This window comes from Musca autumnalis, unplaced genomic scaffold (assembly GCF_047663935.1).
Source record: "Musca autumnalis isolate F117 unplaced genomic scaffold, ASM4766393v1 scaffold_5, whole genome shotgun sequence".
In the NCBI taxonomy this organism is placed as follows: Eukaryota; Metazoa; Arthropoda; class Insecta; order Diptera; family Muscidae; genus Musca; species Musca autumnalis.
In genome coordinates this window covers 193,262,745-193,289,207 of record NW_027412088.1, presented here as the reverse complement: position 1 = coordinate 193,289,207, position 26,463 = coordinate 193,262,745, and the positions used below count along the sequence as shown (strand labels likewise).

The window sequence follows — 26,463 nt, the reverse complement described above, 5'->3', positions numbered from 1 at the left end:
ACGATTTAAACAAAAATATTCTTTAAAAAATCCACGATTTAAACAAAAATATTCTTTAAAAAATCCACGATTTAAACAAAAATATTCTTTAAAAAATCCACGATTTAAACAAAAATATTCTTTAAAAAATCCACGATTTAAACAAAAATATTCTTTAAAAAATCCACGATTTAAACAAAAATATTCTTTAAAAAATCCACGATTTAAACAAAAATATTCTTTAAAAAATCCACGATTTAAACAAAAATATTCTTTAAAAAATCCACGATTTAAACAAAAATATTCTTTAAAAAATCCACGATTTAAACAAAAATATTCTTTAAAAAATCCACGATTTAAACAAAAATATTCTTTAAAAAATCCACGATTTAAACAAAAATATTCTTTAAAGAAATCCACGATTTAAACAAAAATATTCTTTAAAAAATCCACGATTTAAACAAAAATATTCTTTAAAGAAATCCACGATTTAAACAAAAATATTCTTTAAAAAATCCACGAGTTAAACAAAAATATTCTTTAAAAAATCCACGAGTTAAACAAAAATATTCTTTAAAAAATCCACGATTTAAACAAAAATATTCTTTAAAAAATCCACGATTTAAACAAAAATATTCTTTAAAAAATCCACGTTTATGGAAAAAATATTCTTTAAAAAATCCACGATTTTTGGAAAAATATTCTTTAAAAAATCCACGTTTATGGAAAAAATATTCTTTAAAAAATCCACGATTTTTGGAAAAATATTCCTTAAAAAATCCACGTTTGTGGAAAAAATATTCTTTAAAAAATCCACGTTTGTGGAAAAAATATTCTTTAAAAAAATCCACGTTTGTGGAAAAAATATTCTTTAAAAAATCCACGTTTGTGGAAAAAATATTCTTTAAAAAAATCCACGTTTGTGGAAAAAATATTCTTTAAAAAATCCACGTTTATGGAAAAAATATTCTTTAAAAAATCCACGTTTATGGAAAAAATATTCTTTAAAAAATCCACGATTTAAACAAAAATATTCTTTAAAAAATCCACGTTTATGGAAAAAATATTGTTTAAAAAATCCACGTTTATGGAAAAATATTGTTTAAAAAATCCACGTTTATGGAAAACATATTCTTTAAAAAATCCACATTTATGGAAAAAATATTCTTTAAAAAATCCACGTTTATGGAAAAAATATTCTTTAAAAAATCCACGTTTATGGAAAAAATATTCTTTAAAAAATCCACGTTTATGGAAAAAATATTCTTTAAAAAATCCAGGTTTATGGAAAAAATATTGTTTAAAAAATCCACGTTTATGGAAAAAATATTGTTTAAAAAATCCACATTTATGGAAAAAATATTCTTTAAAAAATCCACGTTTATGGAAAAAATATTGTTTAAAAAATCCACGTTTATGGAAAAAATATTCTTTAAAAAATCCACGTTTGTGGAAAAAATATTCTTTAAAAAATCCACGTTTGTGGAAAAAAAATTCTTTAAAAAATCCACGTTTGTGGAAAAAATATTCTTTAAAAAATCCACGTTTGTGGAAAAAATATTCTTTAAAAAATCCACGTGTGTGGAAAAAATATGCTTTAAAAAATCCACGTTATTGGAAAAAATATTCTTTAAAAAATCCACGTTTGTGGAAAAAAATATTCTTTAAAAAATCCACGTTATTGGAAAAAATATTCTTTAAAAAATCCACGTTTGTGGAAAAAAATATTCTTTAAAAAATCCACGTTATTGGAAAAAATATTCTTTAAAAAATCCACGTTTGTGGAAAAAATATTCTTTAAAAAATCCACGTTTTTGGAAAAAATATTCTTTAAAAAATCCACGTTTGTGGAAAAAATATTCTTTAAAAAATCCACGTTATTGGAAAAAATATTCTTTAAAAAAATCACGATTTTTGGACAAATATTCTTTAAAAAATCCACGTTTATGGAAAAAATATTCTTTAAAAAATCCACGTTTATGGAAAAAATATTCTTTAAAAAATCCACGTTTATGGAAAAAATATTCTTTAAAAAATCCACGTTTATGGGAAAAATATTCTTTAAAAAATCCACGTTTATGGAAAAAATATTCTATAAAAAATCCACGTTTATGGAAAAAATATTCTTTAAAAAATCCACGTTTATGGAAAAAATATTCTTTAAAAAATCCACGTTTATGGAAAAAATATTCTTTAAAAAATCCACGTTTATGGAAAAAATATTCTTTAAAAAATCCACGTTTATGGAAGAAATATTCTTTAAAAAATCCACGTTTATGGAAAAAATATTCTTTAAAAAAATCACGATTTTTGGAAAAATATTCTTAAAAAATCCAGTTTTTGGAAAAATATTCTTTAAAAAATCCACGATTTTTGCAAAAAATATTCTTTAAAAGATCCACGTTTATGGAAAAAATATTCTTTAAAAAATCCACGTTAAGGGAAAAAATATTCTTTAAAAAATCCCCGTTTATGGAAAAAATATTCTTTAAAAAATCCCCGTTTATTGAAAAAATATTCTTTAAAAAATCCACGTTAAGGGAAAAAATATTCTTTAAAAAATCCCCGTTTATGGAAAAAATATTCTTTAAAAAATCCACGTTTATGGAAAAAATATTGTTTAAAAAATCCACGTTTATGGAAAAAATATTGTTTAAAAAATCCACGTTTATGGAAAAAATATTTTTTAAAAAATCCACGTTTATGGAAAAAATATTGTTTAAAAAATCCCCGTTTATGGAAAAAATATTCTTTAAAAAAACCACGTTTATGGAAAAAATATTGTTTAAAAACTCCACGTTTATGGAAAAAATATTGTTTAAAAACTCCACGTTTATGGAAAAAATATTGTTTAAAAAATCCACGTTTATGGAAAAAATATTCTTTAAAAAATCCACGTTTCTGAAAAAAAAATATTCTTTAAAAAATCCACGTTTATGGAAAAAATATTCTTAAAAATCCACGATTTTTGCAAAATTTTATTGAAATATCAAAAGTTTTTGTAGAAATATTCCTTGAAAAATCAACAATTTGTTTTAAAAAAAAAATTTACTAAAAAACACATTCCTTAAAAAATCCAGATGGTCTGGATGGTAAAATATTTGGAATCGTATTGTTTCTTTCTTTTATTTTTAGACGCGTATTTTAGATTAAAATAATTCCAAAAAGGGCTTCTCCCATTTGACCCAACTTTGACCAAAGCTGAAATAAAACTAAACACCATGCACGTTAAAGACCAAGCAGTGATTCTCCAATTCTTTCCTCCAAGGCATCAATATTAAGTGAGTATTTGCCTGCATCGTCGTACTCACAATGATTTACTTTAATATTATGGATGCTATTGTTGCCAGCAATTTGACTCTACTTTGAGAGTTTTGAAACAAACAGAAAATAAAGTTCTCTTTGCAATACAAAATAAAAAAACACAAAAAAAAAACATTATTCGAATTTGGCGCGAATTTTTGGTCATTAAGTTTTTGTTACTATTTTGTGGTTGCCAACGTTGTTGTTGCTTGCTGTTGTTATTACAATAACAAATACTAGACAAAAATGTGATGGTTTTCTTCTTCTTCGTCAGCATAACTGAATGCTTGCTATAATGTTGAGTGCTTAAAGCATATCTATGAGTGAGTGTGTGTTTGTATGTTTGCATCCAACAACATAAGTGTATACGTAATAAGTACGTTCATCTTCTCTGATGATGGTGATGATGTTGTGTTTCAGTTTCTGCTTTTCTTAACATTAGAGTTTTACTCGATTCAAATATAAATAGCAGCCTACAAAATTGTTACAGTATCAAATCCCATTCAACCTTCTTCACAAGAAGTACCAGAAACCAAAAAAAACTAAAACACTTTAAACTCCTTTTTTGTGTGTGATCCTTAAAACCTAAGCTTTGAATATACAACAATGAAGGTATATCAATTTTAATAATTTATTATAAAAAAAAAACAAAATAGAAAAAAGAACTTTATAAAACTCTATAAAAAGGACATCAAAAATAATTGTGAACAAAGAAAACTAAAACTACAAAAATAGTGTCAAAAAAGTCTTGAAAAATATCGTGTGAATTTGTCACAAAACAATGTTTGTGCCTTAAGTCTTTTGTTCCATAGTGCTAATTGCTCCCCTGCAAAATTTGTGTCTTAAATCGTTTCATTTGATATTGCAAAAGAGCTCAAATGGTTTGAATTTGTTTCTTAAGTCTTTTCCATAGTGATGAGTGGTAGTGTTAGTTGCAAAGAGAGAAAGTGTGAAAGAAAGTATAAGAGAAAAAGTATTTATGTCCATTGAAATGAAAGCGATTGAGACCTGTGGCATTTCCCGTGCTTGTTTCTTAAGTTTTTTGTTTATTTCCTTTAATTTCTCTACAATCATAACTTGTTGTAAAGAGAAAAAAATATGAGAGCAACAGGTGTGAGAGTGAAAGTAATTGAGTATCTTGCATTGCCAAATGTCTGTTTCCTAAGTCTTATTCATTTCCATTAGTTTCTCCTTAATAATTACCTATGGTGAGAACATGTGTGAGAAAGAGCAATAGCAATGAGAGTGAAAGTATTTCAGACCCCTTTCACTATCAGCACTTGTTTCCTAAGTCTTTTAGTTATTACAGTTAGTTACTCTTCATGGGTTATTTGTTGATTTTAATTCAAAGAGAGAGATATCATAGGAGAAAGAGGAAAGTATTTAATTGCAATCTCTTGACATATTTGTGCTTGTTTCTTAAGTCTTTTGATTTATTTGATTTAACTGCCTAGAACTGGTTATTTTGTTAAGAAAATTAAAATAAAATTTAAAAAATTATAAAAAATCAGAAAGAAATATTTAAAAATTACAAAATTTTAAAATTCTAATATAAATAAAAATAATAAATTTTTAAATAACAATTACAATTGTAAAAAAAATTGAAAAAAATCAGAATAAATATTTAATGATTACAAATATTTAATTTAATTAAAATGTTAATGTTTTGCAAAAATGAGTTAAATCAAACTTAATTAAATTTTTAAAGATTTAATTCTTCTTCGTTCTTTCTTTTTTTCTAAAATAGTAGAAATAACTTTTCTTCATAGTAAATCGTAAAATCGTAGATTTTTTAAATATTTTTTTAAATGTCGTGGATTTTTTAAGCAATGTTTTTTCAAAAATCGTGGCTTTCTTACAGCATATTTTTTCAAAAATCGTGGATTTTTTAAAGAATATTTTTGTTTAAATCGTGGATTTTTTAAAGAATATTTTTGTTTAAATCGTGGATTTTTTAAAGAATATTTTTGTTTAAATCGTGGATTTTTTAAAGAATATTTTTGTTTAAATCGTGGATTTTTTAAAGAATATTTTTTCAAAAATCGTGGATTTTTTAAAGGATAATTTTACAAAAATCGTGGATTTTTTAAAGAGTATTTTTACAAAAATCGTGGATTTTTTAAAGAGTATTTTTACAAAAATCGTGGATTTTTTAAAGAGTATTTTTACAAAAATCGTGGATTTTTTAAAGTATATTTGTACAAAAATCGTGGATTTTTTAAAGTATATTTGTACAAAAATCGTGGCTTTTTTTAAAGAATATTTTTTTCAAAAATCGTAGATTTTTTAAAGAGTATTTTTGTTTAAATCGTGGATTTTTTAAAGAATATTTTTGTTTAAATCGTGGATTTTTTTAAAAGAATATTTTTTCAAAAATCGTGGATTTTTTAAAAAGAATATTTTTCAAAAATCGTGGATTTTTTAAAGAATATTTTTGTTTAAATCATGGATTTTTTAAAGAATATTTTTGTTTAAATCGTGGATTTTTTAAAGAATATTTTTGTTTAAATCGTGGATTTTTAAAGATTATTTTTGTTTAAATCGTGGATTTTTAAAGATTATTTTTGTTTAAATCGTGGATTTTTTAAAGAATATTTTTGTTTAAATCGTGGATTTTTTAAAGAATATTTTTGTTTAAAACGTGGATTTTTTAAAGAATATTTTTAAAATAATCGTGGATTTTTTAAAGAATATTTTTAAAATAATCGTGGATTTTTTACAGAATATTTTTACAAAAATCGTGACTTTTTTAAAGATTTTTTTTAAATTTTTACAAAAATCGTGGATTTTTTAAAGAATATTTTTTCAAAAATCTTGGATTTTTTAAAGAATATTTTTTCACAAATCGTGGACTTTTTAAAGAATATTTTTTCAAAAGTCTTGGATTTTTTAAAGAATATTTTTTTTGAAAAATCGTGGATTTTTTAAACAATATTATTTGAAAAATCGTGGATTTTTAAAGAATATTTTTTAAAATCGTGGATTTTCTTGAAGAATATTCTTTAAAAAATCGTGGATATTTTTCGAGAATTTTTTTTGAATATTTTTCAAACATTTTTATTTAAATTTTATTTCAATTTTATTTCAAAAACCTTCTTTTTTTTAATGTACAATTTTATTCCAAATTCGCTGATTTTTTAAAAAATATTTTTTCAAAATCGTGAATTGTTGAAGAATATTTTTTTGAAAATCGTGGATGTTTAAGAATATTCTTTCAAAAATCTTAAATTTTTAAACATTTTTAAAAAAATATTTTGCTCAAGAATTTAACTTTTTTTAATATTTTTTCAAATATACATTTTTATGATTTTTTTAAATCTTACGTTTTTTAAGAATATTTTTTTTTCGAAAGTTGTGAACTTTTTAAGAATTATTTTTTTACGTCGAAAATTTCAATATTTTTTGTGATATTTTTAAAGAATATTTGTCACAAAAATCGACGATTTTTTAAAAAACGTTTTTCAAAAATCGTGAATTTTTGTAAGAATTTTTTCATATATCGTGTATATTTTTTTTTAAATCATGATATTTTAAATTTTTTTCATACTTTTAATTTAATTACAATTTTATTTAAGAAAACCATCCAATCAATGCCAAAAAAATTTTACTTTTCCTCTTTGTAACAAATAGTAATAAAAATATCTCTTTTCGTGATTTTTTAATATTTTTCAATCTTTTTCTCATTTCAATTTTATTTTAAAAATCTTGAATTTTTTTAAAAAAAATATTATTTCAAAATCGCGGATTTTTAAATTTTTTTTAAATAATATTTTTTGAGAATCGTGTATGTTTAAAGAATATTCTTTCAAAAATCTTACAGTTTTTAAACATTTAAAAAAAATATTTATTTCAAGAATTTAAAATTGTTTAATATTTTTTTTTTTCAAAAATCATACATTTTTATGATTTTTTTTAAATCGTACATTTTTTAAGATCTTTTTTTTTTGAAGATTGTGAACTTTTTAAAAAATATTTTTCTTATATCGAAAATTTCAATATTTTTTGCTATATTTTTAAAGAGTAGTTGTCACAAAAATCGATGATTTTTTAAATAACGTTTTTCAAAAATAGTGAAATTTTTAAAGAATATTTTTCCAAAATTTTTGGATCTTTCACAGAATATTTTTTGTTTTTCAAAAAATCGTGAATTTTTTTTAAGAATATTTTTTTTCAAATATCTTGTATTTTTAACAATTTTTTTTAAATCATGATTTTTTAAATTTTTGCATAATTTTAATTTAATTAAAATTTTAGTCAACCCAAAAAAACCCATCTTAACACTGCCAAAAAAATTTACCTTTCCTTTTGCAACAAATCGTAATAAAAATATCTCTGTCGCCTCCGATATATCATATTTATTATGATTTATTTCCCCCCAACACCTTGACACAAAATAGTTAATATTTGTTAACTTTTCCTTGATTCTATCATTTTTGGAAGTGAAACAAAATAAATCACCCTTACTCTCCATTAGAGTTGTTTAATGTGTCAATTATAAATCACACGAAGACTAAAAGGAAACAATCTCCTAGCCTTTCTACAATTTCTTCCTTTGTTGTTTCTCTTTTCTTCCTCTACTGTTACACCTTTTTATTGAAGTCATTCATTCAATTTTGTGTTTGTTATTGTTTACTTTATTAACTTCATTTTTTCGCTGTGTGATCTCTAATGCCATTATAAATTATGATGGCTGGCGTCTAAGGTTGCCTTTTGTTATGCGCCAGCAATTCATTCAGTCATCCATTCAATTTGTTTAGCCATCCATTGTGGGTTAATAATAGAATCGTGACTTGAGTTTGCGTACACCAAATTGGGCGTAATTTAAGCGGTTCAAACATTTTGGCTTGTTACAGTAACAAGTTAAATTTTGCAAGTAGTTAATTCAAAATTGTTCAAGGAAATAAATGCACACATTTATATAAATATGGAGCAATTGCAACAAAAATAAATTAAATTTAATGACTTTTTAAGGAATATCGTAACCTAATTGAAGAGATTTTAGGATATATTTTAAAATATAAAATAGTTTATTAAAAGATAATGTATGAAATCTCCATCACTGTATCTCTTCTATTTTCCTTCAATATCACATTGTAATGTTTATGTCTTAAGTCTTTTGTTCAAAGAGAAAATGAGCCATTGAATTCCCACAGAGAGAGTGGAGAAATTTCTATTAAATTTCAAAAATCGTGTGATTTTGAAGATGGGTTTTTTCAAAAATGTTGAATTTTCTAAGGAATATTTTTTTAAAAATCTTAACTTTTTTAGAAAATATTTTTTTCAAAAATCCTGAATTTTTACAGACCATTTTTTCAAAAATTGTGGATTTTTTTTTAAAGATTTTTTTTCAAAAATCGTGGATTTTTAAATAATATTTTTTTAAATATCGTGGATTTTTTAAATAATATTTTTTTAAATATCGTGGATTTTTTAAATAATATTTTTTTTAAATATCGTGGATTTTTTAAATAATATTTGTTTAAATATCGTGGACTTTTCAATATTTTTTTTAATATCGTGGACTTTTTAAATATTTTTTTAAATATCGTGGAGTTTTTAAATATTTTTTTTTTTAAATATCGTGGACTTTTTAAATATTTTTTTTTAAATATCGTGGACTTTTTAAATATTTTTTTTTAAAATCGTTGATTTTTTAAAAAAAGGTTTTTTTTCAAAAATCTTGGATTTTTTAAAAAAAGGTTTTTTTTCAAAAATCTTGGATTTTTTAAAAAAAGGTTTTTTTTCAAAAATCTTGGATTTTTTAAAGAATATTTTTCTAAAAATCGTGGATTTTTAAAAAAAATATTTTTTCAAATCTTGGATTTTTTAAAGAATTTTTTTTCAAATCTTGGATTTTATATTTTATATTTTTTAAATCATGGATTTTTTAAAGAATATTTTTCTAAAAAATCGTGGACAATTTAAAGAAATTTTTTGAAATAAATGGTTTTTTAAATAACATGTTTTCAAAAATCGTGGATTTTTTAAAGAATATTTTTTAAAAAGTCGTTAGTATCAAGTTTATTTCTTAAGTCTTTCCTTTGGAGCTCTTGTGAGAGAGAGAATTATTATTTGATTTGTATAACAGTTCAGTTCACACAACCTGTGAGAGCATGATAATATTGATGACGGCCTTATATTTGGGTTTGTGTCTTAAGTCGTTTGTTTGAAATTGCTTTGTTTACTGGATTAATGGTATGAGCAATAGGAGAGAGAGAGAGAGAGAGAGTGAGTGTTAGGACGTAAGTATAATTTCCATTGTAATGTTTGTGTTCTTTTGTTCTTTTAAAGGGGATTCTCACTATGGTGAGAGTAAATAATGCAATGTGAGAGTGAGTGAGGCCTATTAATAATTAATGTTTAATAATTAATAGACCTCAGTCACTCTCATATTGCATTATTTACTCTCAACATAATAAGAATTCCCTTTACAAGAACAAAAGACTTAAGACACAAACATTGCAGTGTGATTTCTCACTACGTGAATTAATAATTAATATCATATGGGGAGAAATCACAAAGTTTTAATGCTTGTGTCGTAAATCTTTTGTATAATTTTTATTGGTTTATGATAAAAATTAGAAAAAAGTAATATTTTATATGGAAGATTGCAAAGAAAAAATGTTTCTTTACACAAAAAAATTCAATGCGTTTTAAATGACATAATGGGAATATAAATAACAAAAAAAAAATTAAATAAATAAAAAATAATATTTTATATGGAAGATTGCAAAGAAAATATATTTCTTTACATAAAAAAAATCAATGCGTTTTAAATTGCAAAAAAATTAAATAAATAAAAATATCTCACATGTTTCCTTTAAATTGAATTTTGCCCAATTAAATACAAAATTCAAATTGTTCTCATTTCTTAATTAATTATTTATTCAAATATGTAACCTTAACATACATATATTTGCCAAGTATATCTTGAATATTTGTAAACCCGAAAAAAACAAAACAAATTTCCCCCCACAATTTATAGCATTTTTTGACCTTATCAAAAAAAAACCAATATAGCAATTTAGCAATACCAGTTTTCTCTAAGAGATATTTTATTATTTTGAAATTCCTTGAAATACATAAAACAAGACATGCCGCCCGACTCACCATTATGCATAATGATAAGTTACAAATTCCCCACTACATTTCTTATACAAAAAATAAATACATACGAGTATATTAAAATTCAAATATTATAAATATAATCTTGTTTAAAAATAAACACCATCGTCATCATCATTAATGCAAAAAACAAGATTTATGTTTTACAAATTATTATGGCCATCTCTAGTTCAAGTTCATGAATGCACAGATTTTTTGCCAAAGACTCACGCATATTTAAAATTGTTAATGCCATTAAAATTTTAGACATTTTCATATTAATCTTTTTCCCTAAAAATATAAATATAAAAAATATAATTTGTCTTCCACCAAAAAAAGGTCAATCGATAGTTGGAATATTTATTTTTTTATTAATTTTAATTTTTTATGTTTTTTTTTTAATTTAAAAATAGTTGAAATATTTTATTTTCTTATTAATTTTCGTTGTAGTTTAGAAATCGTTTTTTGTGTTTTTTTTTTTTAATTTTAAAAAATTAATTTAAATTTTAACGCCTTAATTGGATTTACAAAATGTGTATAAATTGAAAAATTTCTTCCATGTTTGACTCTTTATTTGAATAAATAAATAACTGTGCATAAGCTTTGAAAGGCTGTGAAAGAAGCAGTAGCCGTTTGTCTTTAACCAAAAAAAAATAAAACACAAAAAACTGAAAAACAAATCTTTTAGCCATGTTTTGTTATGCCTCGCATTCACCAGTAGCATAATTTAAAACAACCCAAAGATTTTAGACCAAGCCATTTTTTACATCTTCTCTTTTGAATACCTTCTCTTTAGTCTTTTTCTTCTTCAGGCCATTAATTAATAATAAATTCCTCTAAATAAACATGTTTACAGGGCTTATCTCCTTTTTTATATCTGAATATTTTAGTTTTGGAAATTTTGACAAATTATTTTATGTTAATCTCTGCTTGTCATCAACTATGTCTGACTGTTGTCATAATATTTCTCACCTTTTTTTGTTGTTGATCGTAAGAGAGAGAGATATGAAGACCTAAGGTGTTAATTTATTATTAAATTAATCAAAATTTAGAGTAGATTATAGATTAGTGATTTATTTGGGCCACAATTTGTCATAAAAATGTTTTTATGGTAAACAAAATAAAGAAAAAAATGTGTGGGCTATAAAAAACAGACAAATATCGGAATCTTTAATGCATCATGAGCATTGGGTGCAATAAATCAAAGACTACTCATGGATTTTTATAAATTTTGAAAATTTAGCTACAAATAAAATAAGGAAAAAAGATCGTCTTTATTAAGTCCACATTCAAACATTCACGTGATATATGGCGAAAATGACAAACTTACCCTCGAAGAGGTACCATATTTTCCAATAGGCATCCCCAATAATAATTTCTGGGAACGTTTCTCAATCGCATTACTTGTCTATTTCTTATGCAGTTTTGCTGCTAAAAAAATTTATTTATCATAGGATTATTTTTAATTCTTTTGAGAAGAATACTTTTTAGTATTTTTAAAAGATTTTTTTTCACAAATCGTGGATTTTTTAAACAACATTTTTCAAAAATCCTGGATTTTTTAAAGAACAATATTTCAAAAAATAGTGGATTTTTTTTAAGAATATCTTTTCAACAATCGTGGATTTTATAAAGAGCATTTTTTCAAAAATCGTGGATTTTTTTAAGAATATTTTTTCAAAAATCGTGGTTTTTTTAAAGAATATTTTTTCAAAAATCGTGGATTTTTTAAAGAATATTTTTTCAAAAATCGTGGATTTTTTAAAGAATATTTTTTTCAAAAATCGTGGATTTTTTAAAGAATATTTTTTCAAAAATCATGGATTTTTAAAAGAATATTTTTTCAAAAATCATGGATTTTTAAAAGAATATTTTTTCAAAAATCGTGGATTTTTTAAAGAACATTATTTCAAAAATCGTGGATTTTTAAATTTTTTTTTTTTCAAAAATCGTGGATTTTTAAATTTATTTTTTTCAAAAATCGTTGATTTTTTAAAGATTTTTTTTTTCAAAAATCGTAGATTTTTTAAAGAACATTTTTTTTCAAAAATCGCGGATTTTTTAAAGAACATTTTTTCAAAAATCGAGGATTTTTTAAAGAATATTTTTTCAAAAAACGTGGATTTTTTAAAGAACATTTTTTTCAAAAATCGCGGATTTTTTAAAGAACATTATTTCAAAAATCGTGGATTTTATTAAGAATATTTTTTCAAAAATCGTGGATCTTTTTAAAGAATATCTTTTCAAAAATCGTGGATTTTTTTAAAGAATATTTTTTCAAAAATCGTGTATTTTTTAAAGAACATTATTTCAAAAAATCGTGGATTTTTTAAAGAACATTATTTCAAAAATCGCGGATTTTTTAAAGAATATTATTTCAAAAATCGTGGATTTTTTAAAGAATATTTTTTCAAAAATCGTGGATTTTTTAAAGAATATTTTTTCAAAAATCGTGGATTTTTTAAAGAATATTTTTTCAAAAAACGTGGATTTTTAAAATTTCTTTTTCAAAAATCGTGGAATTTTAAAATTTCTTTTTCAAAAATCGTGGAATTTTAAAATTTCTTTTTCAAAAATCGTGGATTTTTAAAATTTCTTTTTCAAAAATCGTGGATTTTTTAAAGAATATTTTTCAAAAATCGTCGATTTTTTAAAGAATATTTTTTCAAAAAATCGTGGATTTTTTAAGGAATATTTTTTCAAAAATCGTGGATTTTTTAAAGAATATTTTTTCAAAAATCGTGGATTTTTTAAAGAATATTTTTTCAAAAATCGTGGATTTTTTTAAAGAATATTTTTTCAAAAATCGTGGATTTTTTTAAAGAATATTTTTTCAAAAATCGTGGATTTTTTTAAAGAACATTATTTCAAAAAATCGTGGATTTTTTAAAGAACATTATTTCAAAAAATCGTGGATTTTTTAAAGAACATTATTTCAAAAATCGTGGATTTTTTAAAGAACATTGTTTCAAAAAATCGTGGATTTTTTAAAGAACATTATTTCAAAAATCGTGGATTTTTTAAAGAACATTATTTCAAAAAATCGTGGATTTTTTAAAGAACATTATTTCAAAAATCGTGGATTTTTTAAAGAACATTATTTCAAAAATCGTGGATTTTTTTAAAGAATATTTTTTTCAAAAATCGTGGATTTTTTAAAGAATATTTTTTTCAAAAATCGTGGATTTTTTAAAGAATATTTTTTTCAAAAATCGTGGATTTTTTAAAAGAATATTTTTTCAAAAATCGTGGATTTTATAAAGAATATTTTTTCAAAAATCGTGGATTTTTTAAAGAATATATTTTCAAATATCGTGGATTTTATAAAGAATATTTTTTCAAAAATCGTGGATTTTTTTTAAGAATATTTTTCACAAATCGTGGATTTTTTAAAGAATATCTTTTCAAAAATCGTGGATTTTTTTTAAAGAATATTTTTCTATAAAATCGTGGACTATTTAAAGAATATTTTTTTAAATCGTGGATTTTTTAAAGAATATGTTTTCGAAACTCGTGGATTTTTTAAAGAATATTTTTTAAAAATTCGTGGATTTTTTAAAGAATATATTTCGTGGATTTTTTAAAGAATATTTTTTAAAAATTTGTGGATTTTTTAAAGAATATTTTTTAAACATTCGTGGATTTTTTAAAGAATATATTTCGTGGATTTTTTAAAGAATATTTTTAAAAAAATCGTGGATTTTTAAAGAATATTTTTAAAAAATTCGTGGATTTTTTAAAGAATATTTTTTAAAAATTCGTGGATTTTTTAAAGAAAATTTTTTAAAAATTCGTGGATTTTTAAAAGAATATATTTCGTGGATTTTTTAAAGAATATTTTTTAAAAAATCGTGGATTTTTTAAAGAATATTTTTAAAAAATATCGTGGATTTTTTAAAGAATATTTTTTAAAAATTCGTAGATTTTTTAAAGAATATTTTTTAAAAATACGTAGATTTTTTAAAGAATATTTTTTAAAAATTCGTAGATTTTTTAAAGAATATTTTTTTAAAAATTCGTAGATTTTTTAAAGAATATTTTTTAAAAATTCAAAGATTTTTTAAAGAATATTTTTTAAAAATTCGTGGATTTTTTAAAGAATATTTTTTAAAAATTTTTTAAAGAATACTTTTTTTCAAAAATCGTGTATCTTTGTAAAGAATATTTTTTCAAAAATCGTGTATCTTTGTAAAGAATATTTTTTTTTAAAAATCGTGGATTTTTCAAAAAATATTTTTTAATGCAAATTATTTTTTAACCTCCTTTTTCTTTCCAAAACAAGCATTTAATTTGTTCAGAACATCGAATTACAATGCAAATTATTTTTTAACCCCCTCTTTCTTTCCAAGACAAGTATTTTGTTTTTTTACTAAAAGTTGCAAAAAAATTATATCACACATTTCACTTTAATTGTTTCATAATAATCCGCTGTCACATAAAATTAATTTATTACCCAGCATAAGAACCAGTTAAATAAATTATAGATTAGTTTTTTTTTTCTATCGATAAAATGTTCTAAATTTGCATAATGTTATTTAAAGTGTTTTTATGGGTCTTCTTTTGTGTATGTTTTAAGTAGTCATAATACCATAAAAATCTTGTTAGTATTGAGAGACCATAAATTGCAATTATGAATACGTTTTCACATCGAACAAATCATAAATATTTTTTTCGCTTAGCCAGAACATGAACTGGAGAAAGTAGATTGAGTATTAATATTATGTAGCCCCCCCCTAGTTTGTGTCTAAAGTCTTTTGAAATGACTCAGCAATGAAAAGGCTGTTTTTTTAATTGAACTCTTCTTTATTCATTTTCTGTTTTTTTTTTTTTTTGTTTTCTTCAAAAAAAATAAAAAAAAATAAAATAAATAAATTAACATTTAATTTTGTACGCTGCTTCCATTTCCATTTGACACAAGAACATCATAATGCCTGCCAAATGAAACCTCCTCATCCCATCAGTTATAACAATGTATTCTCTCATCTTTATTTTTTCTCCATTAATAAAAAAACAATAGTGTTTGTGACTTAAGTCTTTTGAATTTTCATGGAAAATATTTGTAGACAGCTTAAGAAGCTTTCTTGTGGTGATTTAAAATCCATATGTACGGTGCTTCCATTAAACGTGAAAATTCTTCCTCTCTCATTATGTTTGTTTCTTAAGTCTTTTGTTTCCTTAAATGAAAATTGCTTTAATTTTATAAAGTTTGTGTCTTAAATCTTTCTTATGCACAAAAATAATATCAACAGAGCAAGAGATTGAGAGCAACAGCTTTGTTTTACTATGCCCTTGTGAGGTTTGGGTCTTAAGTCTTTCAATACAAAAGCATAAACCAAGAGAGGGAGAGATAGAGAGAGAGATTGGTTTGTGGTTGATTTGTATAACAGTTTAATACCACATTTATTTTTTTCTCCATTAATAAAAAAACAATAGTGTATGTGCCTTAAGTCTTTTGAATTTTCATGGAAAATATTTGTAGACAGCTTAAGAAACTTTCTTGTGGTGATTTAAAACCCATATGTTCAATACTTCCATTAAATGTGAAAGTTTTTCCTCTCTCATCATGTTCGTTACTTAAGTCTTTTGTTTCCTTAAATGAAAATTTCTTTAATTTTATAAAGTTTGTGTCTTAAATCTTTCTTGTGCACTTAAATAATATCAAAAGAGCAAGAGCCATGTTTTACTATGCCCTTGTGAGGTTTGGGTCTTAAGTCTTTCAATACACAAACATAAACCCAGAGAGGGAGTGATAGAGAGAGATTGGTTTGTGGTTGCTTTTTATAACAGTTTAATACAGCCAAGATCACCCATATACGTTAACGTGACTACAACAACAACATATGTTCTCATTTTTTCTCATTTGCCGTGGTTTAGCAAAGGAATGACTCGCTCAGAGAGACTAATGAACAAAATATTTTGAGCATCAATGGTTTAATACCACATTTCTTTGGGTAATAAAAATTTATAGAGAAACTGAGAGAGTCAAAGAGAAACAAAATTAAGCAGGAAGGTTTGTGGCTTAAGTCTTTTGTTTAAAATGATGTTAACTAAGACTTTGTGAGGAAAATAAATACAAAGCCAACCTATATCTCTGCTTGTGGCCAAAAATATGAAATATTATTTTCGGATTTTGGAAGGCAAACTAATATATTCAACGAAACGTTGATTATTTTAAATTCAATATTCAGAGACTAAAAATTGCTACATATTCTTTTATTAGTTACAAATTAATGAACCTTTAATACTATTTCATATTGCAATAAATATACAAATTGATAAAAATTACAAGTGCAAACTACGTAAAATGCCATGTTAAGCTGAAAATTAAAAGCTTTCTCAAGTTAATCCCAAAAGTTAGTCCTCTAAACATATTTTCAATTCCAATAAACATAAAAAATTAATAAAATTTTTTTCGTTTTTTGGAATGTTGTTTTGAATAACTTACCAACAAATATTAACCGTTAATCGAAATATTTTCAAAACATATGCGACCTTCTTTGCAAGTTTTGTAATATTTTTATAATATTTTTTTTTTTTTTGTGTCAAACAAACGACTTTCAAATCGAACGCCACCATCGCATGCCATATGACAACAGACCACCTCAGCGCTGCAATTACTGTAATAACATGTTAAACATTTGTTAAGAGAATAGAAATAAATTATTATAGAACACACACAATGCCGACAAGATAAAAAAATTGCAATAAATTTCAAAAACAAACATTAAAAAAATAAGTTACATTTTCAAACTTTGAAGACATCAAAATAAAATACCTCTTTAGCCAAATATCCTCAAATTTTGATGGTCTAAATAAATTATAAAATTTAGATGGTATAGTAAATTATTGGAGAACACATTAAATTTTTTCAATTTCCTCTTTAAAAAGACTGAAATTTTGATGGTCTAGGAAAATAAAAATCATGAAATAATAACCCAAAAATTTTAGTATAACATTTAAAAAAATCACCAATTTTTTTTAAAAATAAATTTAAAAATGGTTCCTTTTTTAAATTTTTTCCACGATTATAATATATTTTAATTTATTTTATATTTTATATATTTTTTTTATTTTGATATTTTGTATTTTTGAAAATCAATTTGATATTTTTTTATTTTTTCCACATTTTTCAAAAAATTTACAAAATTTTTTGAAAAATAAATTTAAAATTTTTTCCATTTTTTTAAATTTTTTCCACGATATATTTTTTATTCATTTATATATATTTTTGAACATTTTATAACATTTTTCAAAAAAATCTCGAAATTTTTTGAGAAATAAATTTTAAAATTTTACATTTTTTAAAATTTTTTTTGATTAATTTTTTATTAATTTTCAAAATGATTTTTCGAAATTTATTATGATATAAATTTTTTCTAATTTTGATATTTTTTATTTTTGAAAATTTATTAAACAAATCAATTTGATATTTTTCAATATTTTTCTTATTGTTTATTCATTATTTTTCGAAAATCAAATAATATTAAAAAATCAACTGTTGTTACTAAATCATGTTTGTGTCTTAAGTCTTTTCTTTTTCTCTATTAATTTGATAAATTTTGTGTCTTAAATCATTCATAAACATCATACTTTATCAAGAAATATGGAGAAAATGAGAGAGCTAATGAGTAGCAAAGTAGAGGGAGGCAGGTTTGTGCCTTAAGTCTTTCGTTTAATATGGTTTTAACTATAGCATTGTGAGGAAAATTAATTAAATTGAATGAGACAAGTTTAAAATCAATAAGATAGAGAGAAGATCCCAAACAGAATTTTCAGAATTTTTTTAAAAATCAATTTTAAAATTTTAAATTTTTTTGAAAAAAAAAAAATCCTTATTTTTAATTTTTTTCCATGATTAATTCATTCATTCATTAATTTTCAATATCATTTTTCGAAATTTAATATAATACTTTTTTTATTTTTGAAAATTTATTAAACAATTTGATATTTTTCAATATTTTTTATTTTGTCCACTATTAATTTTTTAAAAATAAATTTTAAAATTTTACATTTTTTTTGAAAATAAAAATCATCAAATTTTTGAAATATAAATTTTCAAAAAAAAAATTAAAAATAAATTTTCATAAAAATTATAAAATATAAAATTTTTTAAAAAAAATAAAAAAAATTTTTGAAAATAAATTAATATAAAAATTTTTGAAAAATAAAGGTCTGTGCCTTAAGTCTTTCGTTTAATATGGTTTTAACTAAAGCATTGTGAGGAAAATTAATTAAAATGAATGAGACAAGTTTAAAATCAATAAGATAGAGAGAAGATCCCAACCAGAATTTCAAAATTTTTTTTAAATAAATTTTAAAATTTTGCATTTTTTAAAAAAAATCATCATAAGAATTATAAAATTTACAATTTTTTGAAAAAAAAATTGAAAATAAATTAATATAAAAGAAATATGGAGAAAATGAGAGAGTCAATGAGCAACAAAATAGAGGGAGAAAGGTTTGTGCCTTAAGTCTTTCGTTTAATATGGTTTTAACTAAAGCGTTGTGAGGAAAATTAATTAAAATTAATGAGACAAGCTTAAAATCAATAAGATAGCGAGAAGATTCCAAGCAGAATTTCCACAGTTTTTAAAAATAAATTTTAAATTTTTTTGAAAAAAAAAATCAACAAATTTTTTAAAATATAACATTTTTTGAAAAAAAAAAAATTGAAAATAAATTAATATAAAAATTTTTGAGAAATAAAGGTTTGTGCCTTAAGTCTTTTGTTTAATATGGTTTCAACTAAAGCATTGTGAGGAAAATTAATTAAAATTTTTTAAAAATAAATGTTAAAATTTTACATTTTTTTGAAAAAAATAAAATTTTTGAAATATAAATATTCAAAAAAAAAATTAAATAAATTTTCATAAAAATTATAAAATATAAAATTTTTTGAAAAAATATAATAAACATTTTTGGGAATAAATATAAATCATAACATTTTTCGAAAACAAATTTTCATAAAAATATTTAAAAAATAAATTATCATAAAAATTTTTAAAAATTAAGTTTTCCAAAAATTGGAAAAAATATATTTTTACAAAAAAATTTCATAAGATTTTTTGGAAATTAAATTTTTGTTTTATGAAATTAAATTTTCATAAAATTTCAAGTTTTTAAAAAATATATTTTCATAAAAATTTTGGGAAAAAAATTTTCGTAAAAATTAAAAAAAAATTAATAAAAACTTTTGAAAATAAATTAAAATTTTTGAAAAATTAATTTTCATTCGATTTTTATATGAATAAATTTGCATAAAAATAAAAAATGCTTTAAAAGCAAATTTTTAGATTTTTTTAAAAATAAATAAATTCATAAAAATTTTAAAAAAGCAATTAAATTAAAAAATTAAGATAAACTTAATATTTGGAAAGTGTAATTTTTTAAGAAGAAACAATTTTTATAAATGTCCCCATTATTGTCCGTCAATAATAAAAAATCCATATTTTTCAATTACTGTGGCATTTTTCAAAAAAAAAAATAAATAAATTAAAAAAAAATCATAAAATAATTGTAGTTGAGTATTTGAAGTTTTTATGTTTTTTTTTTATTGTGCCATGTAGAGCATCTCTACAATTAATGTTTTTTTCTGTTAAGTTAAATATTCTGATATTCGGACTTGAAATAGGAAAGAATAAAAAAATTAAATTAAAGAAAAAAAATTATAAAATTTGTTGCAAAAAATCATAAAATTGTTTTAAAAATAAATTTTCGCTAAATTTTATGAAAAAAATTTTCATCGAATTTTCGAGAAATAAATTTTCATTTCAATGTTTTCCTAAAATATACAAATTTTGAACTACTATCTTAAACAATAAACAAATTAAATTAAAAATTAAAATTTTTTGAAAGAAAAAAATTATAAAATTTGTTGAAAAAAAATCATAAAAATTGTTGAAAAATCAATTTACGGTAAATTTTTCGAAAAATAAACGTTCATAAAATTTTTGAAAAATAAATTTTCATTTCAATATTTTCTTGAAATATAAAAAATTTAGAATTTGTATCCCAAAACTCTACAAAACCATACCTTCCTATATGCCCTTTTTTGCCAATTCTGTGACATTTTCACAAAACAATTTTTGTTAATCTAGTTTAATTACTATGTTAAATGCATAAAAAATGAACAAAAACAACAACAAACCCCCAAGCCTCAATTGCAATTATCAACAAACAAAAAAATAGACAATCTCTTTTTGTCATGGTGACATGATTGCCAACTAATTAACATATTTAGACAACATCAACCAAAAAAAAGTCACACAATTTACAAACAACAACAAAATTCTTTAAAAAAAATCTCAACAAAAATATCTGAGGCATAATAATAAACTGTTGTCTGAACTGATTAACAATGTGCTAACAGCTTGTACAAAAAAAGAAGATGAAAAAGAATCTGATGCTGATGCTGGTGGCATCAATCAACCATAATCTAAAGACATCAACAAGTGATTTACAAAGCATCAACATGCTTCTTAAGATCTTTATCTTCTAGACAGTTAGGCAGACGGATGGGATGTGTGTGTGTGTCTTCTATTTGTTTGCCTTTCGCTAATAACTTTACATTAGCAACATTGGGGTTTGTTATAGTTTTTTTTTTTATACTTTTGACATTTTTGTATTTGTTGTTTTTATTTCTTCTTATCTTTATCTGTTTGTTTTTTGTGTTAGGAGCAATTTTGTGAACTGATATAAATCATGAATATTTTAACAATTCTATTATGGCAAACAATTTATGTTTTTTTTTTATTTGTTTTTCCAAAAAATGTCATCAAATGAAACTTTATTGCATTTGTTGTGCAACATTATTTGACAAATTCGTTTATTTTTTTGTTTTCTGGCTCATCCAATTTGTTTATCTTAGATTAGCATAAAATTTAAACATTAAAAGATTTAATCAAGTTAAACTGTGACCAGATGATAATTAATGGCATCCATAAATTTACCATAGATTTCATAATAAATTTGCGATGCAATTTTGAATGCAAAATAATGCAGTGTAAATTGAAAAAAAAAAAAAATAATTAATCAAAAGTGATCGAAATAAATAAGGCAATTTGTACGAATAAATCTATTTTGGAATAGTTTTGGGAATTTTTATTTTGAGTTTTTTGTTTTCGTAAACAGTATAAAGCTGCTCTATATTTTTTAATTGCTAGAAAAATTTTAAATTTTTTGATCTCAACACTTGTTCTCTAGTCAAGTTTGTGTCTTAATTCTTTTGTTTTATTCATGATTTTTTTTTATTTATTTATTTTTTTTATACAATTTTTTAAAAAATAAATTTCATAATTTTTTTCATAACATGAATGTTCATTAAAATTGAAAATTATGTATTCATAATTTTTTTCGAAAAAAATGTCCATAAAAATGTTTGTAATACAAAATTTGCTAAAATTATTTTAATAAAATATCAACATTTTTGGAAAATAAATTTTCATAAAAATTTAAAAAAATAAATTTTCATAAAAATGTAAAAAAAATAAATTTTCAAAAAAATTTAAAAAATAAATTTTTTATAAAAAATTTTAAAAACTAAATGTTCGTAAACATTTGTAAAAAATAAATTTTCATAAACATTTTTTAAAAAATACATTTTTATAAAAATAATTGCAAAATAAAATTTTATAAAATTGTTTAAAAAAACTTAAAATTTTTGGAAAAAGAAATTTTCATAAAAAAATTTTATAAAATAAATAAGCATAATTTTTTAAGAATACATTTTAATAAAAATTTTTTAAAAATAAATTTTCATAAATTTTAAAGAAAATAAATTTTCATAAAATTTTTTAAAAAATAAATGTTCATTAAAGTTTTTACAAAATACAGTTTTATAAAATTTCATAAAAAAACAAACATTTTTAAAAATAAATTTCAATAAATTTTTTTACAAAACACATTTTCATAAAAATGAAAGAACAATTTATTGCAAATTAAATGTTCATACAAAAATAAATTTTCATAGAAATTTTGGAAAAACTCATTTTCAGAAAAATTTTGGAAAAATCATTTTTTAAAAAATAAATAAACATTTTTATAAATATTAAAGAAAAATATGTATAAAATTTCTTGCAAATTAAAATTTCATAAAAAACACATTTTTATAAAAATGTTTGCAAAATAAAATTTTATAAAATTGTTTTGAAAAAACTTAAAATTTTTGGAAAAGAAATTTTCATAAAAATTTTTATAAAAAAACAAGCATAATTTTTTTAAGAAATTTTCAAATTTTCATAAAAAAAATTAAAAAATAAATTTTCATAACAATTTAAAAAAAAATTCATAAAACATAAGGCAAAATATATATTCAATTCAATTTGAAAATTTATTGGAAATTTAATTTTCATAAAAATTTCTAAAAAAAAATCATACAATTTCTAAAAAATACATTTTTGGGAAAAGTTAATTTGCATAAAAATTTTTGAAAATTTAATTTTGATAAAAACTTTTGAAAAAACAATTTATAAAATTTTTTGAAAAAAAAAAATCATAAAAATTTTTGAAAATAAACAAAATTTTTATTTGAAAATTTTGCCTTTCTTAGGCAAAAATATTTTTTAGTATTAATTTATAATTAATTTCTCGTTGGAATCGACCTTGATGATCAATCAATAATGCAAATGAAAAAGGAAAGCCGACGATTCGAACCCCCACACCCACCACTATGTGACATGACATGTTTCGCCTTTGGTAAAGGCTCCTCAGAGATATCGGATGTGGAGCGGCTTCGCTGTCCTCGAACTTTTCTTCTTTCAAATGCACTTTTATTTTGTTTTTTACAACAACAATGGGGATGTTCCCATTTAGTTGTGCTTTCATGACAAACGCTTAGCGCTGCCTTTGAAAGTAATGAGTTTGGCTCTGAACAAAATTTTATTTTTAAAAGTTTCAATAACAAAATCTATTGTTGCATTTAATCTTTTATTTTTTATTTCTGATATTTCCTAATTGTTTTCAATACATGTTTGTGTCTTAAGTCTTTTTTATTATTTTGTATAAATTATTTTTTCGCAATAAATAATAAATAGTTTTGTACTATTTTTATAAAATGATATTTAAAAAAATATATTCACAACTCATGTTTGTGTTTGAGGATTTTTAATTTTTATTATTATTTTAATTTTTTTTCTATTACATTTTATTATTATTTTAATTTGGTTTTTTTTCCTTTTTAAATTTAAAATAAGTCATTTCGAATTTTTTTATATTAAAAGAGTATTTAAATCGAAAGTTATTTTTAAATATTTTTTTAAATAATAAGTCATTTTTATTATGTATTACTTCGTTTTTATTTTATGTATTATTTTTAAATTTTCAATCTTTTTTACAAATATTTTTGTTTTTATTTTTTTATTGTATTATATTTATTTTATTTTTTTAACTTACAAAAATACTTAAATCAATAGTTTTTTTTTCAATTCAAGTTTGTGCCTTAATTTTTTTTTTAAATTCTGCTCTCAAATTATATCCTATTCCATTGCAAATTTTCCATTATTAAGTCTTTAAATTCTCTAAATTACTCCCATTGCTCAAGTTCGTGTCTTAATGGTGCAGGTTTGTGTTCCAAGTCTTTTGTTTTCATTAACACAGCAATACAACCCTGATTCCATCAGCTGAGTTAACAGAAAACGAGAGAAATGGGGAAAGAGAAAAATTCTCTCACTTCTCACAAACCCATGCGTGTTTGTGTCATAAGTTTTTTATTTTCTTCAATGGAAATACATCATTTCACAACAACATTTTGAGACACTCTCTCTCTCTCTCTTCCTCTCTCTCTCTTTAGAAATAGAACTTTTATAATTTTTTTCACAAATATATATTTTTTTAATTTTCCCTAAAAAAAATAATTTCTAACTTGCTTTCTCCCCTCTTCCTTTCTCTTTGCAGTGCTTTACCACAATTGCTTTCTTGGTCTGCTTGGCCGTCGTAGTCTCAGCTGAACCTCCAGTATCCAATAACTATTTGCCAACCAATCAACAGCCCTCCAACAACTATTTGCCACCCCAAAACAGTTATCAGGCTCCCAACAGCAACTATTTGCCTCCTCAACGTGGTGGTGCTGGTGCCGGTAGTGTTGCTGCTCCCTCAAATAGTTATGGTGCTCCCGCTTTGACCTCAGCCATTTTCCCCAAACAAGGTGGCGCTGCTCCCTCTTCCCAATACGGAGTTCCCGGAGCTGCTGGTTATGGTGCTGGCGCTGGTGCTGAAGAAAACTACGGTCCCGCCAAATACGAATTCAAATACGATGTTCAAGACTACGAATCTGGCAATGATTTCGGCCACATGGAAGCTCGTGATGGTGATTTCACCACTGGCCGTTACTATGTTTTGTTGCCCGATGGTCGTAAACAAATCGTAGAATACGAAGCTGATCAAAATGGTTATCGTCCATCCATTCGTTATGAACAAGTCAATGGTGGTCAACAGGCTGGTGGACGTGGTGGCAATTATAACGGTGGTTATGATAGCAATGCACAACAACAACAAGGCAAATTCGGTGGTTATCAATAAGGCTCAAATGGAAAGGTGAAACAAATTAGGCTTAAACAAACTCAGTTAACGTAGGAAAAATGATGATGAAGAAGAAACAGGAGAGACATTCATTTTAGTCGTTTAAATAATTTTAGTTCTTAGAAGAAGATAAAGAAGAAGAAGCAGAAATGCCAGCTTAATCAATGTGGAGAGCTTCAACTGTTAAGGCTTTCATTGTAACTCCTTAATTTTCTACCTCTCTCAAAAAAGCTCTCGCTCTCTCTCTTTAAAGCCACTTTCTTTAAAACCGAATTTGTTTTCTCATTCTCTCTCACATTTCACAAAAAGCCTTAGCCTTTAAGCCTTATAACCGACAACTTGCCATAAAGCTTTTACAGGTCACCGGGGTTATTTCTTTCACCCTGGCAAAGAAATTTAATTCCATTGACCTGTCTCAGCTTTTTTTGTTGTGTATATTTTTAAATAATTTTTTGTTTATTGTTATTATGCGCTACTCGTATTATCACCGTTTCGTTAAGTGCTTTCATTGTTCTCTATTGTATATTTCAAACCCACTTTTATTGCTTACACACACAAGCAATAACACACACACAATTTCTCCCCCCTCATACATACAATCACATATGTATAATACTCTCCCCCCCACCCCATATACATACATGATTTTAATCAATCAATCTTTCACATGCATACACACATTCGCATTAATATATACACACCCACATATAAATACCATGTAAACTTATTTTATAATACTCATTATTTTTATAAAGAAACAACAACAAAATATTTGTTTGTAATTCATAGCAATTCATAAAAAAATCATGTAAAAAAATGTTGATGTAAAACAAATAAAATAAATAAATGCAATTTTTGTATAAAACAAAGTAAAATTTTTGAAAATATTTTAGTTTATTGGGAAGTTGTTAAGAAAAAAGAACTATGGGAAATGTTCATAGTATAGGACACATATTAAAGGTTATCTAAGTATAGAAGATCTACTGACGTTTTTTTTTTTGTATAAATGGCTTATACCTATACCAATATTTAAAAAAAAACAAAAATTTATTAAAAAATGTTTTTCTTCCAAATCCAAATTTTATAAAAAACTCGTTAAGGAAAATTTAAAAAAAATCAATTTTAGAAAAAAAAATTCTTTAAAAAAGTTTAGATTTTTCTAAAACTCCCACGTTTAGTATTTTTTAAAAAATACACGTTTATAAATTAAAAAAAAACACTTCAAAAATTGTTTTTTTTTTAAATCCATGTTTAGAAATTTTTTTCAAAGAAAATCCACGCTTAGAGATTTTCCACGTTTCGAATTTTTTTTTTAAATCAACGTTTCGAATATGTTTTTTTTTAAATCCACGTTTCAAATATTTTTTAAAAAATCCACGTTTCGAAAATGTTTTTTTTTTAAATCCACGTTTCAAATATTTTTTTAAAAAATACACGTTTCGAATTTTTTTTTAAATCCACGTTTCGAATATTTTTTTTTTAAATCCACGTTCCGAATATATCGAATATGTTCTTTAAAAAATCCACGTTTCGATTTTTTTTTTAAATCTACGATTCGAATAT

General features: G+C 22.7%; 1 protein-coding gene across 1 annotated transcript; it reads left to right on the top strand.

Moving 5' to 3' along the window:
* Positions 1–3,773: 3,773 nt before the first annotated feature.
* Cpr56F (Cuticular protein 56F) lies at positions 3,774–25,775 on the top strand. Its single transcript, XM_073990545.1, has 2 exons — positions 3,774–3,894; positions 24,277–25,775. Exons 1-2 carry the CDS (start codon positions 3,889–3,891, stop codon positions 24,898–24,900), a joined length of 630 nt encoding a protein of 209 aa, XP_073846646.1. The 5' UTR covers positions 3,774–3,888; the 3' UTR covers positions 24,901–25,775.
* Positions 25,776–26,463: the final 688 nt, after the last annotated feature.